The following is a 20,312-nucleotide window of genomic DNA, read 5'->3' on the forward strand; positions in this document are numbered from 1 at the left end:
CCAGAGCCGACGAGCGAGTGGACCTGCATACCGGATTATTCTACCGACGACAGCCCGCCTTCCCAGGCACGGATTATGCTTTGTATACAGTGATTATTCTATGGATAAAGACCAACACTGCCGTGTGTTGGAAACCCCCCCCCCGGAGAGGACGACAGGTGAGGAGACGCTCTACACGACGAGGTCGCTTCACGTCTCTCCATCGTGGACCGGAGGAAGCCGGCCCACAGAGAGTCCAACTGCTTTCATCTGTGGATCGAGGATCGCTGAGGCACCGAGCCGCACAACCGTGGGTTCTCCCAGGATACCCTCGGCCAGACGGATACAGCCAGACTCTACCCCCCCCCCCCTTCTCCAGTTGTCTTACAAGCGACCGGAATTCCCCCCTAGTGTATCCAGTTCTATAATCATTAAAGTATCATTGCTATTATTCCTTAAATATTCCAGGTTGTATATTTACCGCCTGCGCCACCAGAGATTGGACGTTCTCTATTGATATACCAACGAATACTCATTTGCCATAAAAGTGCATCCTATTTCAAATCATAAATGTAATTAAGTGATTGCTCTACATACCTTTTGCTATGTATTAATTATTATTAAACGCAGACTTTCGACTTGGTACATTTGTGTTGGATCGTTTCATCTACGTGGGAGTGTTTACCATAATTATTTATGCCTAGTACTGGGTGGCCAGAGTCTAAAGTACAAGAGGTAGTGGTAGTAAGTATCATATCTAACAATACAGTCAGGGAATTGTACCCCTCAGTTACACTAACTCTAAGATAGTGATGAGAGGACTAGCCTGCAACGGCAATGATTGTTGGTTCAACTCCTGGTTGCGGCATTTGTTTTGGACTTTTGCCAATACAATACATAAATGTATAACTTATGTCTATAACATAACGTACATAATTTACCTTTTTTCCTGCTGTGGTCAAGTAATTTATTTATGTTTTCTGATGAGACCGTGTTGCTATTAATATACACAACACTCTTACCATCTATAATCAGCGTTGAAAACATTGTCAGTCTGAAAACTCAAAACAGAAGGGCTCCTTGAAAGACGTTTCATTGGCATAGATTTTATTTGCAGTGGCCCGTCACAATATCAAACAGGCCCGCCACAAATAGATTTGCCCAAATTGATACAATAACACATGAATAATGTCTTCCCACAGTGTTGCCCGTCCCGGCTTGCCAGTGCCACCAACCAGCACACATAACCGAAGAACCTTCAGGAAACACCGTCTCACCATTTAATTAGAGAGTGCAATTAGGCGTCCTGTGATAAAGTTATTCCCATGTATGCTAATGATCCTTAATAGATTAGGTTATGCTTCTGGGAACGTGGCCATTGTCATGTCCTCAGTGGGAGCTGGTGACATCACCTACGTCATCCTAGAGGACAAGGACACCGAGGCCAAGATGAAGGCCATCTTCACTAATGAGGGCCAGTCCACATGCCACCACCCCAATGGATTAATATGGTAATTGCTGTCTGTAGAATTTACTGCAAATGAACGTCACAGTGTCACTATGAAAGATGCAGTGAGTGGCAGACCACTATGGCAACATGTTTTTAACCTCTTAACAGTCCTGCAAATTTTGCATAAAACGCCTGTCGATTGATTGCATACCGAAACTAAATTGGTTGTTCTGGAACCATTTGTAGCAGATGCACAAGTTTTGAAAGGAATCACTCTGAGTGCTATGGTCATAGAGTTACAGAGGTACACTGAAATAAAAGTTTTTAAATTTTCGTCTGAATTATTCTGCAAACAGATTCCTGCAGATCTATATAATCTGTAGTTATTATCTGAAAACACTGCTGGGGCCTTAGCCTGAAGTCTTACCTAGAACATGTCCAAAGCCGATAACAATATCACAAAAAAATTGTGTTTTACACATCTTTTAGTAATGGTATGTTTAGGCGTTTTTCCAAAAAGGAGTGAGAGGAGTCAACACCTCAGTCCCCTCTCCCTCTCCCCCACTAATCTCTCTTGTCACATACACCACCCCACCCCTTCTCACACATTCACAAACAAACCCTCAACCCCCAGGGCGACAACAATAGATCAGCGCAATTTGCACTCCGGACTCCGGAGAGAGAGGCGCACGTTCAACTGATGCTCGTTGGCTGTTTGGTTTTATAACCCGAGATTGGAAGCACGTAATAGGTCAAGAAGTGTGTCAATCAAACAGCCATATCACAACTCGGCTACCTACAACTGTAAACTTTTAGTCTTCATATTTGGAAGCCTGGGTCATGTCCATAAGTTGGGTGTTAGAGGCCTTCAGATTGATTGATTGATTGAAAACTTTATTAACAGATTGCAGAATGGGTACAATACAGTACAGCTCAATACACACAATTGTTAAGGGGATGCAGACCAGAGAAAGACGTTCATCTTGTTTACATCAGGGTCCCCCATTTTCAATTCATCAGGACATATATGACATACATGACATACAGATAGACAGTACTGCTACATCTATACATTTATGACATACCAGATTTGCAAATACAGTACTGTTTGTGATACAAAATAGTCCAGAAAAGGGAGTATATACATTTGACGTAAAAACTGCACATTGGAGGAGGTTTGGTGGGGGGGACACTGTACAAACAAGCAAAACTGTACATTGGAATATTGACAAAACCATACTAGGTAATTTACTGTACATTAGAGGGGGTTGGGTTAGGACATTTACAGGGGCCAGTTTCGAATTGCAGTCTCCCGTAGGTGTTCTTTGAGAGTGGTTTTGAAAGTGGGTAGTGATTCACATTCCTTTACAGCTTTGGGTAGGGCGTTCCACATTGATGTGGCATAATTGCGAAACTTGTTTAGTCCCTTGCCCATTGCAAGTTGCTGTACTCTGTCGTCTACTCTAAGCCATCCTAGGTTGTCAAAGTGGGCAGGGGTGAGGTGGGTTCTAGGAGTAAGGTCAAGCAGTAGTCTGACCAGGTAGGTAATTTCATCTTTCCTTGTGACAATATTGTCACCCACTGTAACTGAGAAGCCGTCGGTCTTGCTGAGTTTGTTATTTGAACCGAAGAGAATGGACTCTGTTTTGCCCATGTGTAATGATAGTTTGTTATCAGCGAGCCATATGCAGATTTTGCCTAGTTCCAAGCTGAGGGTTGGTCTTCCGAAGAGAAGAGCCAAACAATTAAATGCAATTAGCAAGATATTGCTCAGTGTCAGCAATTATTGGCCGCCGGGCAATTTGGAGAAGACGCTGCTATCTGTATCCATGAGCTGTGTGTAGATTGTCAGGTTCATCATCCATGTGTGTGTGTAACTTTGGTTGCCATTGTCAATTTGGGCACGTTTGTATCAGAATAACCCACAATGTACAAGTGCACTGATAATATGTGTGTCCTTTAAACATTGTCTTTATGTGGACATAAATAAAGATTCTAAATGTGTGTGTGTGTGCGTGCGTGTGTGTGTGTACTTATTTAACAATAAATAGGCTGTACTTGCATTTGGGGTCCGTATCCGCTCCCATCCATTTGTGCTAAGCTAGGCTAGCTGGTCCATATCTGCTTACATCCATTTGTGCTAAGCTAGGCTAGCTGGTCCATATCTGCTTCCATCCATTTGTGCTAAGCTAGGCTTTCTACTGAACACACAGAGAGTAAATTGGTGACTCTTGAGAAGACAGTAAGCACATATCCCATAATGTTGGCGTGCCCTTTTAAAGGGTGCTGGCCGAGAGAGGAGGAGAAGGGAGTCAATGTGCTAGGGTACTGTTGAATGCTGAGTGTCACACTCTCTTCCCGTGGCAGGGGACCTATTCCCTTTGAACTGGGCAAAGCCAAAGCGGAAGAGGCAGTTATTCCAGTCCAGTATCCACTAACCTCGCTACAAGCCAAAAGCCTAAAGACTTTAGTTATGCTTAAAGTTACTTTCACACAAAGCAATAACATTTGCTTACATCCAAACTGTTTTAGTTTTTGAACGGAATTGCCGCTTTTTTTAGGAACATAGGCGGATGATTTCCTTCCTCCGAATTCCTCCCTCGTAAGCCGTATTCGTTTACCCCAGTTTGCACACCAATAGGAAAGCAGATGCTCTGGAACCCGGAGCGCCTGGCAAAGCGAGTTTTACTCTTCTCCCCAGAGAGCAACAGGCAAAGCCTGACTGCCATCCCTCTCCTGGCCCGTCGAACACGAGAACGCATCACAAGACAGTTTAGAGTAACACAAAAGTAATGCAGGCCTAATGAGTAGTGTAACTAATTACTTTACCCAGGGAATATTAAGTATTTCATTACCGGCAAGTGAATTACGAGTAGCCTATAACGACCCCGGTGCCGGTAATGAGGAATCCACTCTAAGTTGTGCTTGCAGTGATAATAGCCCTTTCCCTTTTGCAATATGCAAAAATTGTCTCAGTGTTGCACTGCCCGCAGCGGTTTATTAATGTTTTGGTGATGCTGTAGATCTTCATCAGAATTTGCATAGCATTAAAAAACGATGGTTATGTGTTCATCCACACAACGATTAAAAAATACATTCATTCTTAAATAGCGGTAGCATTTTTATTTTATTTTTTCATGGCCACGTTTTTCTTTATTCACAACGGGATAAGATGGTTGGTATGGAAGTACAGTCATCATTATCATCCAGCCTCTTCCCCTTGTTAAAAATTCTTATAATAATTATATTATATTCAGGCTGAATTGAGTCATGGAATTATAATAAGAATTTTGATGAAGGGCAGTGGTGGGCAATTGACCTATCTCGAGGGAAGCTGCAGTTCTGATTGGAGAATCAATAAAAGAGGGCGTGGCTTGAGATACATCAATTCAGGGGAATCTGGGCTCCATCATCCTCATCAAGATAATAATTTTCAAACATCTATAGCCTACATTTGGTGAACGCGTGGAATTGAAGAATAAGTACCACAGCCATCTATAGGTATTATTCCTATAGGACAGTTTCCAGTCAAGACGTCAGTCGAAACACAAACGACTCTCTCCCAGAGAATCAGAAGACTATACAGGCGAGACTCTATTTGTAATGTCTGCAGCTGCTTCACACAGAATGAATTGGGAGAGATGGTAATGGTGACAATGTGTGAGAGCACCAAGGGGGGACCTTCATGGGATAAGGGCTTATTTCCTGGTTTGGAACAGACAACTATTATAACAAAGCTCATTTTGGGTATAAAAACTCAAAGTAACATTCAGTATGTCTCCTATTCATAGAGGAGACCCAGAATACATACAGTATCAGATGACGTCACCTTTGAATCATATAGTGGTTTTTGGCTTTGGGAGAGAATTGTTTTTATTCACCAAAAATAAATTATGTCACCTCTGGGCAAGTTTAATCAGGGCTCCGGTGAAGTGCTTCATTAGTAATAATCACACACAGGACAGATATAAACTGGAGAAATAGACAAACAAGAACCACATTCTTGTACAGTAAATGAATAGAATTAAAGAAGAATTAAAGGATAAAATATAGGCCTTAAATGTTCATTGAATGTATCATGGATGATTGACTGGACTGCCCTACGACACAATAATAAATATATGAATTCTTATTAGGTTGCGTTCCCCTTTAATCTACACCGGCTTCCACCTTTTATACCAATGTCACCCCCCCCCCCCTTTTTAAAGCCCAAGGAGCGATGAGAAGCTGGGACCAGACGCTCTGACGAGTCATCTCCAAATGAAATGCTTAGAGATTTACTCTCCGCTAGACTGGATGGCCAAGCGCTCTGCAAATCCCCACAACATTAAGCCTCGATATGGCCTCACCGCACAGATGGAGAGACTCAGGAGACCAATGGAAAAGGAGAGGGCACCTAGAAAAGACTCGGCAAGCACACAATTACTTTTGAAGGAATACAGAATTGTCTGATGTTTACCTGGCTTGCTTATTGCCTTTCCTTTTTTTTTTTTTTTATGTATAATTATTTGTATAGTTTTCTCCCCATAACTCGACAGTGAACTAAACAGTACATAGACAACATTTTATATTTTGTATTCAATATATTTATATATAAACAACACACTATATAAACAAGACAAGGGACAATGACAATCACGAACATTACTATGCAAAACATACAAACAAACACAACTAATCAAACAAATAAGCAAAACAGAAAGAAAGAAAAGCTAAAACAACTACCGTATCTTATTTAGTAATTGGTGTCTACAGACCCCCTTCTGCTGATGTCAGTTCTTAGATAGAGCTACTCTCACAGTATATTGACTCTGAGGTGATCATCATGGGTGATTTTAATATTGACTGGTTGAGTGGTAACCTCAGTCTTTCCCAGCTAGTTACTGAGTCCACCAGGCCAAACCTTAAAAATGACTCTTGGTCATACCCTTATTGATCTTATTTTTGTGAATAAATATGACAGGATTTCAGCTTGTGGGGTTTTTGACTTAGGCATAAGTGACCATTGCCCTACAGTGTAAGAAGCATGAGTAATGAGAGGCTGCAAGGAATAAGGATCCTAGTATCTATGCCTCTAATAGGGCTTGCTACCATGGAAGACATGTCACCTGCTGTGTGGCACAGTGACCCAGAAATGCTACTTTTAATTGGCCACCATTCAACTCATAACATTTTGTAGGCTCTATCCACACTTGTGTAGACGGAGGTTTGCCTTTTTTCCCGTGTACTCTCCTCAGCCGTCACAGTGAGTTAACAGATGAAGAGGAAGATGCCGAAGAAGCCTCTGACTTTCTACACAAAGCAGCTGAAGTTGAACACAAAAGCCGTTGTTCTAGCCTAAAAGGGTCGACAAGCGGTATGGGGATAGAAGGCACCAATGTACAGTTTCTTCCCCTTCGGATGTATATTTTTGTATGATCTCTTTTTCTTACACAGAACCGTATATTTGTATGTCTTGTATGTCATAAATGTCTTGATTAATTGAAAATGGGGGACCCTGATGTAAACAAGACGAAAGTATTTTTCTGGTCTGCATACTCTTAGCAGAAGTATTGACCTGTACTGTATTGTACCCATTCTGCAATCTGTTAATAAAGTTTTCAATCAATCAATCAAATGGTGGCCAATAGGAGTACTTGGTAATTGATCATCTGCTCATGTTATTGGCTATATAAGGACTTTGACCTGTAAGGTGTGCGCGCATTGGAAAACGAGCTCAAACAGGTTGAAGGTATAGCCTAGATTGTGCGTGTGTGACACTCTCGTGACCAAGTATATCCAGCATCTGGTTCTGCATCAAACCACCTCAGTGCGTCAGCGACTGCCGGCAGGTAGTAGATGAGAAAGAACTTGAATCATAAATCAGATTCATGAAGCTTTGTTTGTAGTGGTTACCTAGCAACCGTTAGGCCTACAGGCGATCTGCCATTATGACAAAGGGGTGAGACAAGGATCAGTCTGTCAATCAACATACATCTCTGGGTGAAGATACACGTCTCAGGACAATGCATTTGACCTACAAGGAAGGTTTAAATTACAGTTCTTTAAGTAATACTCTTGTTTCAGTTTCAGAAGAAAAAAGAGAATGCTAGATCTCATGACTGTAGCCTATAGAATGCTAGATCTCATGACTGTAGCCTATAGAATGCTAGATCTCATGACGTGTAGCCTATAGAATGTTAGATATCATGACTGTAGCCTACAGAATGCTAGATCTCATGACTGTAGCCTACAGAATGCTAGATCTCATGACTGTAGCCTACAGAATGCTAGATGTCATGACGTGTAGCCTATAGAATGTTAGATATCATGACTGTAGCCTACAGAATGCTAGATCTCATGACGTGTAGCCTATAGAATGTTAGATATCATGACTGTAGCCTACAGAATGCTAGATCTCATGACTGTAGCCTACAGAATGCTAGATCTCATGACTGTAGCCTACAGAATGCTAGATGTCATGACGTGTAGCCTATAGAATGTTAGATATCATGACTGTAGCCTACAGAATGCTAGATCTCATGACGTGTAGCCTATAGAATGTTAGATGTCATGACGTGTAGCCTATAGAATGCTAGATCGCATGACTGTAGCATATAATGCTAGATGTCATGACGTGTAGCCTATAGAATGTTAGATATCATGACTGTAGCCTACAGAATGTTAGATATCATGACGTGTAGCCTATAGAATGCTAGATGTCATGACGTGTAGCCTATATAATGCTACTGTAGATGTCATGACGTGTAGCCTATAGGATGCTATGTCATGACGTGTAGCCTATATAATGCTACTGTAGATGTCATGACGTGTAGCCTATAGGATGCTAGATGTCATGTGTAGCCTGTATAGGTTTCTAATCACTGTGCAAGGAGCTGGTTTGTCTGGCCAGTGAAAATGCCTGTAAATGTTTTAGGCTCTAGATATTTACGGATGGCTTTTATAATTTGCATAAGCAACATTGGGACAAGCAATACATGTTACTCCAGATGGCTAGCCTAAATGTAATATGATCAAATTGTATAGGCCTACTTTATTATCATCGTTATGATGAGATTAGTCATACACATAGCAGTCGGCAGTCATGCAATCATTTATCATTTAACATTTGAAAGGCATACATTGTTGTATGAAATAAAATAGTATAGAGACATATGTACAGCGTCGCGATCGCAGTCATCAGTCATAATAATCGCGCCGCAGTCGGCAGTCATGCAATCATTTATCATTTAACATTTGAAAGGCATACATTGTTGTATGAAATAAAATAGTATAGAGACATATGTACAGCGTCGCGATCGCAGTCATCAGTCATAATAATCGCGCCGCAGTCGGCAGTCATGCAATCATTTATCATTTAACATTTGAAAGGCATACATTGTTGTATGAAATAAAATAGTATAGAGACATATGTACAGCGTCGCGATCGCAGTCATCAGTCATAATAATCGCGCCGCAGTCGGCAGTCATGCAATCATTTATCATTTATCAAAAAACAAAAAAACTTAAGGGAATCGAACTTAGGACGATAGGATCCACAGCCAAGCAGAGTTACCAATTGAACTAGTTTGTCGATGGTAAAGAAGGGGGGATTACTGCTACATAATGCTGCCGCGAGAGAGCTCCGCCGCGACAATATTATTAAACAGCGGCTCTGTCATTGAAGTGGGAAAAGTGAGCCGTATTGTATATTATTAGTACATTGAACAGTGATTAATATTATTAGACAGTGAAAGGCGCCGCAAACTCCTTCTGCTGCGGGCGGCGTTGAAGGCGGAAAGCGCCTGTGAACCACAGCAGCCTCATTGCGCGTCCTGAGGCTGCCGCGGGGCGTGGCCGCGCCTGACACGTGCCTGTCGGGGCCAATCAGGCCTACCCCGGAAGTAGCTACAGTTGCGGAACAGCTACAGGCGGCCAGGCCAGTGTTTCTGGTTGCGGCGGCGCGATAGTTAGATAACCTAAGTGGGGAACAACTAGGAGATCACTGTGACAGAGAGTAATGCAGTCTAAACAGTCGTAAATCTTTAATTCAACTTCAGCCCTGATCATAACCATTTATTTTTTGATATTTTTGTAATGTCAGATAAAAAATGAAGTACTCCCACTTTTCTGAAAAGAGTTGGTGTTAAATCTGACATTACAAAAAATCCATCAAAATCTGTGTTGCTGCTAATCATTGACACATGCCTGTAATAATCCCCCCCAGAAAAATGTACTTTGCATTTGATATATTGAAAATATTTTACTTTTTTTGTGTTTTTTTTAACAATAATTTGTGATGCCATCACACAAACTGGCATTTAAAGGGTAAACATTCAAAAATGTATTGAATATGTGTTTTCTTTTCTTTTTTACAATAATTTGTGATGCCCATCACAAACACTGGCATTTAAAGGGTAAAATGTGTGTGTGTGTGTGTGTGTGTGTGTGTGTGTGTGTGTGTGTGTGTGTGTGTGTGTGTGTGTGTGTGTGTGTGTGTGTGTGTGTGTGTGTGTGTGTGTGTGTGTGTGTGTGTGAGAGAGAGAGAATGACGGACAATTGCTTGCTGTGTGAGAGAGAGAGAGAGATAGAGAGAGAATTAAGTACATTTGCTGAAATACAGTTGTTCTTCATTTTCTCACTTGCTATGTGAGAATGTTAGTTATTATGTTCTCAATGCCCCTTGCATTGTATGAGTTGTGTGGAAGTGTTTGCTAGTTCTAGTACTATCCCTTTGTACATTGTGGCTGTGTCTGACAAAAGTTAACAATAAATAATGGTATTAGGAATACATTTGCCTCCTGCGTGAACGTTAGGTTATGGCTATAACCAAGTTCTGTTAGTAATGGTGACGCTCGGCGTCACTCACGCACTGCACCTCGCTTGTGCACGCGCACTGAATAAAATTCCACAATGTACCTTTATCCCAATATTCGTCTGACCACACCCCTCATCAGCTTACCTTCATAAGCAGGTGTGTGGCCACCTACTCGCCTCCTTCCCAAGCTTTCACCACAAGGTGAGATCAAGGGCTGCAGCGGCGTCGGACGCCGAGCGTCACCATTACTAACAGAACTTGGTTATAGCCATAACCTAACGTTCTGTATCGTAACGGCTCTCGCTCGGCGTCACTCACGTACAAGGGAGGCCGAGCGAGAGCCATCAGCCGACAAATACACCCCGCTGAGGCCCCCCACAACCATCAGATCAGGGAGGACCGAGCCCCCCCGCCCCCCCTTATTGGAGGGCACCCCCCCTATTGGGGGATCACGGGAGAGCGATGGACCCGACCGTGCGAAGAGGCACTCAAGCAACTCAACGCACCGGGTGAGCAGACCGTGGCCTGACCCCACGACTACCCACACGCACAACCCGCATGCCACCCGGGAGCGAACGGAAGGAACAACCTCGTTACTGCCCCCAGAAAACACGGGGTCAAGAGCAAACCCAACCCTGTGGCAAGGCCGTAGCAGCGGAGCGCGAAGGAAGACCCAGACCCACCAAAGGGACTGGACCCCCTGGAAACGGGGGCCCGGAGAAGTCCATGATGCCAGCATCAAGACCCCACCAGGTGGTCACCTAGTGACCCCGCCCCCCACATCGCCAGTGTATTCGGACAAAAGGCCCCTCACAAGAGCGGGCCCTGTCCCCCCAATAGCACACCGCCTGGCACACTGACCCTGCAGGACAGGCAGCCAGCATGGCCGTAAGAACCAAAGGCTTACCACGGAAGCAGGCAGCGCACCGGGGAAAAACCAGGCAACAGGCTGTAACCCGAGCCTGGAGTACTGCGGACAGGCGCCAGAGGGGTCAGCTGAAACAGCCGCCCCGGCGGAAGGGGCGTATGCTGGCGTTGTTGACCACCATGACAAAGCCTCCCTCAATGAGGCAGCGAAGGCTGACACGATTGGCAGACGTCATGAACGTGCAGGGGCACACTCAACTGGGCAACCCGGGAGTTGACACTGCACCAACACACCAGAGAACCAACCACCCAGACGTTACCCTATGCGGTGGTTGGTCCCATAACCCCTCAAGAAAAAACTCCAAAACGTACCTGCGGGCACTAACGCAGTACAAGTGTTTTAGTTTCCAACAGGGTTATCCCAGGCCTACGGGTCGACGAAACTTTACTTCGGACCGGGCCCGGCGATACGGGGAGCACAGGGTCCACCGAGGAGGTCAAAGACCACCCCAACAGGCCCCTCTTCGCCATGCGTAAGAGAAGAGCGAAAAGAATGGAGAACCAGCCCCAAGCACCCCGTACTTGGTATTCCCAGGAGGTCTCCCAACCAAGTACTAACCAAGACCAACCTGCGTAGCGGCCGAGATCTGACGAGATCGGGCGTGTACAGGTTGGCACGGCCGTAAGCCATTACGACAGTGCAGAGTACTATATACCCACAAGGGTCTCCATAGCGCCCAACCCTGTGACACCCGGACAGACCTGGCATTTCTCCCCCTGGAAAAAAGCCCAAGTCCCTCAGGGTACCAGAACAGCAGATCTGCATCCCCGGCGGACAACGGGTTTAACTGATCCGGACCAGCGTGACCAGAACCAGTCCCGTGCCCTAACCACGCCGACATGCCAACTCCAGGAGAAGGGGCAGATATGCGTGTTGATCTTAAACATGAAAAGAAGGCGCCACCCAGACGTTCGGTGCGAACCGCGCCTGGTGGCCCACCCCCAGGGCGTGAGACCCTTCTACGTATGTTCAGATCCATTCCGTCATCATCCCCCGATATGAACTAGAATCCGTCGACAACCAACATAGGTCGTCGGAAGAGGAAAAACCCCCATCCCAGTTGCTTTATAAAAACGCTGTTTTAACCCCCAAGCAACCAAGGCGCGCCAGTCAGTTGCTTGATGTTCAACAGAACACCCCGAGCTAGCACTATGTGTGCGTGGGGCATATCCACATCAATAACAGGCTATTTAGACCTTTCATTGAATCCCCAAGGCGCCCAGGGGAACGACAAGAGGGGTGCGATGCTTCCTAACCCCAACTCTTTTAATAACAAAGAAAGAAGCATCAACAACATAAACCCAAGCTGCACAGCCGGGAGTAAAAACTGTTTACATTTTTACATCCAGTCACCCCTTACTTAGAGGGTTTAGACCGAAATTCCCCAGAAAGCCTTCCCACATGAGTCGTAGTATGAAAAAGACATGTCAACTGTGAGTCACGTGACCAACTGACTCAAGTGTACACAAAAAATCGAGCGTAGCAGACCCGTAAGTCCTACGCTCTAACCCGACACTTTAACACCACAGACCTTACGTAAAGATCTAACTCACGGAAGCCGTCGTCATAGCAACGTATATGCTACGACGGGGGGAAACCCCGCACACGACTCCTGTTTGTAATAGGAGCCGTGTCAGGACAACCCTTCGCCCCCCCCCCCCCCCCTCCCCCGCCAAGTCGTTGAACGGCTCGGCCCTGACTGGCTCAACAGGAAATGAGAAAAAATCCCCTTGACCAATCAAGTGGGAAGAAGGGGTTTATTCGGCACCCCCTCACAAAAAAACCTTTTTCCCTACACACAATAACAACTGTAGCATTTTGAGACCTTTGGTAGAACGCTAATGTATAGCGTAAGCTAATACAATGCCCGCTACCCACAGACTGTGAACAGGATTTATAACAAAACCAAGTCGTGTGTGTGTGAATCCTACACCCGCTTTCTATGTTGTACATAGAAAAACACGACAGAGAGTATAACGGCTAGGCCGTGGAACGTGTGTATATGAGTATTATTGCAACCAACACAACAGTGTTGTGGATCAACATTACTTTGCTTAAGCAACAGATCATACAACCAGCTTCTACCTGCATGTGGAGCGTCAGGCTAAGATAGAACCTTTCTATGACTGAGTGTATGCTTGCAGACCTTGCTTAATCTCATAACACGAACGTAACTCATCCCTCAATGTAAACAATGCAGATTCACATTTCGCAACCTCATCATATGTATTGTTGAAGAAACACACAGTTTGTTTGGCCAAATAATATAGTCCCCCTTTAAGGGGACTTTTTATTTATTTTAGGCACAAATTATTATGAGGGCCGGGGAGGGTATAGAGGGGACCACAGGGGGAAAAAGTCACTCAGCGGCGTCTGCAGCCTCGAGCGGCTCGGGTTTTGCCACCCCGAGAAGCCCCGGAGGGACGGTAGTTAATCGGCTGCTGGTCTCGTCGTTCCCTACCGTCTCCTCCGGTCGTGGATGGGCCAGCGGCAGCAGAAGCACCGTCTCTCCTCCTGGCCTTCTTGGACGGGCCAGCAGTGGCGGCGGAGGCAGTGGTAGGCACGGCGGAGGGAGCTCGACGTCGTGGAAGCCTTCTGACTCCACCGGCAAGGACGGGAGGCGGAAAATGGGGTTGGAGAACGGATCTCTCCTCTGCCATCTCTCTGCACGTTGAGGTCATCAGCTGCAGGGCCTTCCCGAATAGTCCAGCATCGGAGAGGTTGGCCGTCAGAAGAGGGGCTCTCTTCTTCTCTGGCACTCGAGCCTGCTCCAGCCAAAGGTGGCGCTGGTTCAGGGTAGCCAGGGCGCGCACTTTCCCAGAGGCTATGGCCTGCACCTGGGTAAGATGCAGTACAGCTCCTGCCGACTGGGTGATCTGATCGCGTTGCACCTCGGTCAGATCCGTGCCGCCCATCATTATCCCCGATACAAATCTAACCAGCTGCACGATGTTAGAAGCAGCAGCCAGTGACTGTGTACCAGCGATAAATGACTGGTCACCCCAATATGCCAATCGCCTAGCCGATTTTCCTTGGAGAACCAGCTTGCATAACGGCTCCCACACCACATCCGGACAGAGGAGAGCGGCCATCGGCCTATCAAGCCGTGGCACGCCCTCTCTCATACCTTTGACCAACCCCGCCACCCGCGTAACTGGTACGTAGGCGGGGGTAAGTCCCATGATGTGAGACACCACCTGGCCCCGACGAACATAGGCCCCCATCGAGGGGAAAAATGGGTAGACAACGTCCACCCCTCTCACCGGGCGACGCTGCCAGAGATGACCTATGAGATCATCGGGGGCAGGAGCAGGCAATGGCTGCGGCAGCGGCATGCCGTTTGCAGCGGCAGCTACCGCCATGAGCTCGGGGAACAAAGCCCGCAGTTCCTCCTGCTGACCTTCCTCCACCGAACCCGCATCCCTCACATGCAGCAGGCTTCGACCGGTTGAGGAGCCACAGTCTGATGTGGCTGATAGCAGGGCATCCTGCCGATGAGGCCGAGGTGGTTCCCCGACATCCTCGAACAAGGCGCCCCAAGGAGACATTTCTCCCCCCTCCAGTGTTACCTGGATAGGAGAGATACTCGACTCCACAGGGCCTTCAAACAAGAATCCGTCCGACTCTTCCATGTAATCCTCAGTTTCCATCGGACATGCAGAGACCGACGCATCCTCGCTGGTCTCCAGCAATTCCCCAAACCCAGGCCGTTCACGCCTGCAGGACACCATCTTGCGACGTGAACGGGCAGACGCGAAAAGTTTGCGTCGCAAATCCTCTGGAACGAAAGGAACCGGCCGCTCACGAACGGACGATTCCCCGGAACCAGAGGAACCAGAGTCGGGATCAGGCCACCGCCGGGGCGGCGGCACTGATGCACCGGCTCCTCGGAGAGGCAAACTACCCATCGGCTGTCTCCTGGGCTGGGCTGGTAACCATGAAAGTGGCAGCAGCCCCGCACCAGCACGCACGACAGAGGCGGGAATGGAGAACCGCTGGTGAAGAGTGGGTCTACTCTCCGAGGTAGACATTATGACTTAGATTTTCCTTTTGAATAGTTATGAGAGAAGAAAAAAATAAGCACAATGTAAACACGTCTCAACTCTCTTCAACTAGCAACACGTCAAGTGGGGATCTCTCCAAGGCACTTCCTTGTGGTGAAAGCGAAGAAGGAGGCGAGTAGGTGGCCACACACCTGCTTATGAAGGTAAGCTGATGAGGGGTGTGGTCAGACGAATATTGGGATAAAGGTACATTGTGGAATTTTATTCAGTGCGCGTGCACAAGCGAGGTGCAGTGCGTGAGTGACGCAGAGCGAGAGCCGTTACGATACAGAACTGTGCATAGCTGAATAGACTGTATTTTAACGCCGGTCATATGGTGGTACTTGGAGAGCCAGCTACGTTCTCAGGTGGTACTTGGTGTAAAAAGTTTGAGAACCACTGTTCTAGAACATTTGTGATGTCACAGTATGATGTCATAATAGACCATTCTAGAACAATTGTGATGTCACAGTATGATGTCATAATAGACCATTCTAGAACATTTGTGATGTCACATTATGATGTCATAATATAACATTCTAGAACATTTGTGTACAGTATATATTCAACAATTCTCTCAGAAGATCTCATTGTGCATCTTGAAACTGGCTCTTTGTAGAATAAAATGGCGCAGCAAGGAGTTGATCTGTACCAGTGTTGTTTGGACCAGTCCTGCTGTTCTCTCTGTCTGGATGTACTGAAGGATCCGGTAACTATTCCCTGTGGACACAGCTACTGTATGGGCTGTATTAAAGACTGCTGGGATCACGATGATCAGAAGGGGATCTACACATGTCCCCAGTGCAGGGAGACTTTTAATCCAAGGCCTGTTGTGAAGAAAAGACACATGCTGGCTGAAGTGATAGAACAACTAATGAAGACAGGACTCCAAGATGCTCCTCCTGATCACTGTTATGCTGGACCTGGAGATGTGGTCTGTGATTTCTGCACTGGGAGAAAGCGGAAAGCCCTCGAGTCCTGCCTGGTATGTCTGACCTCTTTCTGTGAAACTCACCTCCAGCCTCATTATACTGTAGCTCCGTTAAAGAAACACAAGCTGGTCAAAGCCTCCACACGGCTTCAGGAGAAGTTGGAGAAGACCTGTTCTCGTCAGCAGAAAGTCCAGGAGAGAGAGAAGCGACTCAAAGAGGCCCAACAGGCTGTTGATTCTCTCAATCGCTCTGCTGATAAAGCAGTGGAGGACAGTGAGAGAATCTTTACTGAGCTGATACGCTCCTTGGAGACGAGGCGCTTTGAGCTGAAGAAGGTCATCAGAGCCCAACAGAGGACCACAGTGACTCAGGCTGAAGAACTGCAGAAGAGACTGGCGCAGGAGATAGCGGACCTGAGGAGGAGAGACACTGAGCTGGAGCAGCTCTCACACACAGAGGACCACATCCACTTTCTACAGAGTCACCCTCCCCTCTCCAGTCCCAGTGAGTCTACAGACTTACCCAGCATCAGTGTCCTTCCTCTCCTGTACTTTGCAGATGTGACTGAGGTCGTGTCTGAGCTGAGAGACAAACTACAGGACGTTCTGAAAGAGCAGTGGCCCAGAATCTCAACAACAGTGAATGCAGTTATTAATGTTTTACTGCCACCAGAGCCCAAGACCAGAGCTGACTTCTTACAATATTCCTCTCAGATCACACTGGACCCAAACACAGCAAACAGACATCTGTCTTTGTCTGAGGGGAACAGAAAAGCAACATGTGTGCAGCAAAAGCAGTCATATCCTAAACACCCAGAAAGATTTATTGAATGGTTTCAGGTTCTGGGTAGAGAAGGTCTGACTGGACGCTGTTACTGGGAGGTGGAGTGGAGTGACAGGGTTTCTGTAGCAGCCTCCTACAAAGACATTAGTAGAATAGGCACCTTGGTGACCTTGGAGGACTGTGGATTTGGATTCAATTCCAAATCCTGGGCTTTAGATTGCAGACCAGGTAATTACAGCTTCAGACACAATAACAAGAGGATCACAGTACCGGGCCCCTGGTCCTCCAGAATAGGAGTGTACCTGGATCACAGGGCAGGTACTCTGTCCTTCTACAGCGTCTCTGACACAATGACCCTCCTGCACAGAGTCAACACCACATTCACTCAGCCTCTCTATCCTGGACTTAGGGTATATTGGATTGGTGGGTCGGCTGCTGAGTTTTGTGAGCTGAAGTAGAGTTCAGTGACATTCACAGCTCCTCTACCCAGGGTTTTGGATTTAAATTGATCTTGAAGATGCTGAGTTGTGAAAGATGAGGTAATTAGGAGTTATATTCACTCAGTCACTCTATCATTGTCCTGAGGGACACAGTTTATAGCCTACCGGGGTAAAGTTAGTTTGATTGGATATTTGCATATTCACATATTTGATTCCCATCTTCAATACCTCTGTTCCTTTTGCATGTGGGGAAGTCAAAATCTTTATTTTCATACTCTGGGTAGGTTGGACAAGAATATGCAACCATTGTATTTGTATTTGATCACATTTGGTTATTTTGGTCATTACTGTGGGATTTGGGTCTGTCTCTTCGCTTAGGAAGAATGACCATTCATTGAATCTTGTGCATTTTGTCTTTTGTTCTTTTATTCTTACTAAATAAACGTGGACATCTAAACCCAGAAGGACCCGTGTGGATATTTGATAGATCCTACTGTCTCTCTAGAAGCTCATACTGGCTGCATATCTTTTCTAGTGTCTATCTAGAAGCTCATTGGTTTGTAAATGTACAAGATTTTCTAGAGATTTTTAGTTTTTAATGTATGTTTTGTAATCTGTATATTGGCCTGGTGAATGATGTGTTGTTATCATTATATTAATTGTGATACTGCACACGATAACCATTAAATATAAGGATGTTGAATGCATGGTGTTGTGGTTTAAGCCCTATAGTCATTTTGAAGGTTACGTTACACTGAAAAACAAAATCTTTTCATATTCTCTTTTTTATATTTTTACAAAATATTGATGTACCTTGCTCAAAGCAGTTATTGTCTCAAATGTCTTTTTTATTAACCATTTATTATAGATTCAGCAAGTCTTCTTTTAAACAACAACAACAACAACAACATATACAAATAATTAAAACATAAAGAAGAAAAGAAAGAAACAGTCAAAAGAATAAACAGCAGGCAGCTGTCTTAAGCCTGTGTGAACTCTGGCTTTTCTCTCATGTGGTTCATAAATGGACTCAGAACTGAGTCTCGGAGCTCCTCCCACCTGCACACTTCAGCACCGTTTTCAAGTCATTTTCATTTAACGCTATTGGATTTCAATGGTAATTCATGACCGTTTCATATTTTTCCTTAAACATGTAAACAGATGTTTGAGAAGCTAATTGCTGCTAATTGGAGGGAGGACATCTATACTTAAACTAGCATTGCTATTGGAATAGTTAAGTAGTGTAGTTTATCCTGTGGAATTCAAGGAAGAGTTCACTGATGATGGCATCCAGACGGCCTCTGCCTCCTCGTGAGAGTTGAACTTCTTCCATTTGCCCTCAGTCTTCACTTCAGGTGTGCTGCCAAACCCCCATCCCCACAGTTTCTTCTTTACAGTGATGATGAAACTACGGTGAATAGATAGAATAGAATAGAAATACTTTTATTATCCCGAGGGAAATTTAACCCTGCAAATCGCTCAACATTAAACATTTAGACAGAAGAGGTCATGAATAAGAATAACAAAACCAATCAAATTGCCTAAGAATAAGAAATAGAATAAAATGTAAGAATAGAATAGAATAAAATATACACTAAAAATATACTGAAAGATTTCCCATGTAAAGCAACTCCTTCTTTTCTCTGGCAAGACTCTTGATCCTGGCTCTATCCTGTGCCGCTGTCTGGGGTTGGCGTCTCTCTTGCGGCCCTGTGATTGATTGATTGATTGATTGAACATTTTATTAACAAATTGCAGAATGGGTACAATACAGTACAGCTCAATACACACAATTGTTAAGGGGATGCAGACCAGAGAAAGACCTTAGTCTTGTTTACATCAGGGTCCCCCATTTGCAATTCATCAATTCATGTCGTCGTCATCGTTGGACTCCAGCCTTGGACCAGGTCGGTGTGCCGTTGCAATGGCCAGGGGCTCCGGGAAGTTATTTCTCCCCAGACGCTCAGGAATCAGTTGAGACATAAGATGTTGGCCGGCGGTGCACAGGCGTCACCCACAATTTCCCCGCACGGAATTGTCTATTTTTTGTCTATTTGTCTAATTGTCTATTTTTTTATTTACATTTTTTTATTAAAAACGAACGTCCGTTCGAAGAACCCTGACAAAGTTTGAATCCCAAAATACTCTTCCTTACCAAACATTATTTATATTATTCAAATGAAACTCAAACATGTTCCGTTGTGATGTCACAGTATGATGTCATAATAGAACATTCTAGAACATTTGTGATGTCACAGTATGATGTCATAATAGGACATTCTAGAACAGTGGTTCTCAAACTGTGGTACGCGTACCACTAGTGGTACTTGGTGGTACTGCTGGTGGTACTTGAAAACATTTACAAAAAAGCAAAACAAATTTTTTTTTTTTTTTTTGGTCAGGCCACTGAACTTAGGCCAGGCCGCCTGTAGCTGTTCCGCAACTGTAGCTACTTCCGGGGTAGGCCTGATTGGCCCCGACAGGCACGTGACAGGCGCGGCCACGCCCCGAGGCTGCTGTGGTTCACAGGCGCTTTCCGCCTTCAACGCCGCCCGCCTTTCACATCGCAGTCATCATAATAATCGCGCCGCAGTCATGCAATCATTTATCATTTAACATTTGAAAGACATACATTGTTGAAAGACATACAAAATAGTATAGAGACATATGTACAGCGTCGCGATCGCAGTCATCAGTCATAATAATCGCGCCGCAGTCGGCAGTCATGCAATCATTTATCATTTAACATTTGAAAGGCATACATTGTTGTATGAAAAAAAATAGTATAGAGACATATGTACAGCGTCGCGATCGCAGTCATCAGTCATAATAATCGCGCCGCAGTCAGGGGTGTAAAAAGTACCCAGAAATTATACTTAAGTGAAAGTATGGGTACAGTCTCAAAATCTGACTCAAGTAAAAGTCAAAGTATCTGGCTAAAAACACACTAAAAGTCCTAC

The 20,312-nt window shown here is 45.2% G+C and overlaps 2 protein-coding genes across 2 annotated transcripts in view; one reads left to right on the top strand and one right to left on the bottom strand.

Moving 5' to 3' along the window:
- Positions 1-17,370, top strand: part of LOC311225936 (E3 ubiquitin-protein ligase TRIM11-like) — a gene marked incomplete at both ends in the record, with an annotated part of 43,372 nt that extends 26,002 nt beyond the window's left edge. Inside the window, 4 exons of the mRNA XM_084311326.1 lie at positions 1,329-1,490; positions 7,203-7,260; positions 15,817-16,317; positions 16,537-17,370. Of these exons, the coding sequence (XP_084167452.1) occupies positions 1,329-1,490; positions 7,203-7,260; positions 15,817-16,317; positions 16,537-17,370 (1,555 nt within the window). The remainder of the gene's footprint in view (positions 1-1,328; positions 1,491-7,202; positions 7,261-15,816; positions 16,318-16,536) is intronic.
- A 962-nt stretch (positions 17,371-18,332) lies between these two features.
- Positions 18,333-20,312, bottom strand: part of LOC311225937 (kelch-like ECH-associated protein 1A) — a gene marked incomplete at both ends in the record, with an annotated part of 48,281 nt that continues 46,301 nt past the window's right edge. The window contains one exon of the mRNA XM_084311327.1: positions 18,333-18,411. Within this exon, the coding sequence (XP_084167453.1) occupies positions 18,333-18,411 (79 nt within the window). The remainder of the gene's footprint in view (positions 18,412-20,312) is intronic.

The sequence above is a fragment of the Notolepis coatsorum genome (assembly GCF_963971535.1).
Source record: "Notolepis coatsorum genome assembly, chromosome: 3".
NCBI lineage: Eukaryota > Metazoa > Chordata > Actinopteri > Aulopiformes > Paralepididae > Notolepis > Notolepis coatsorum.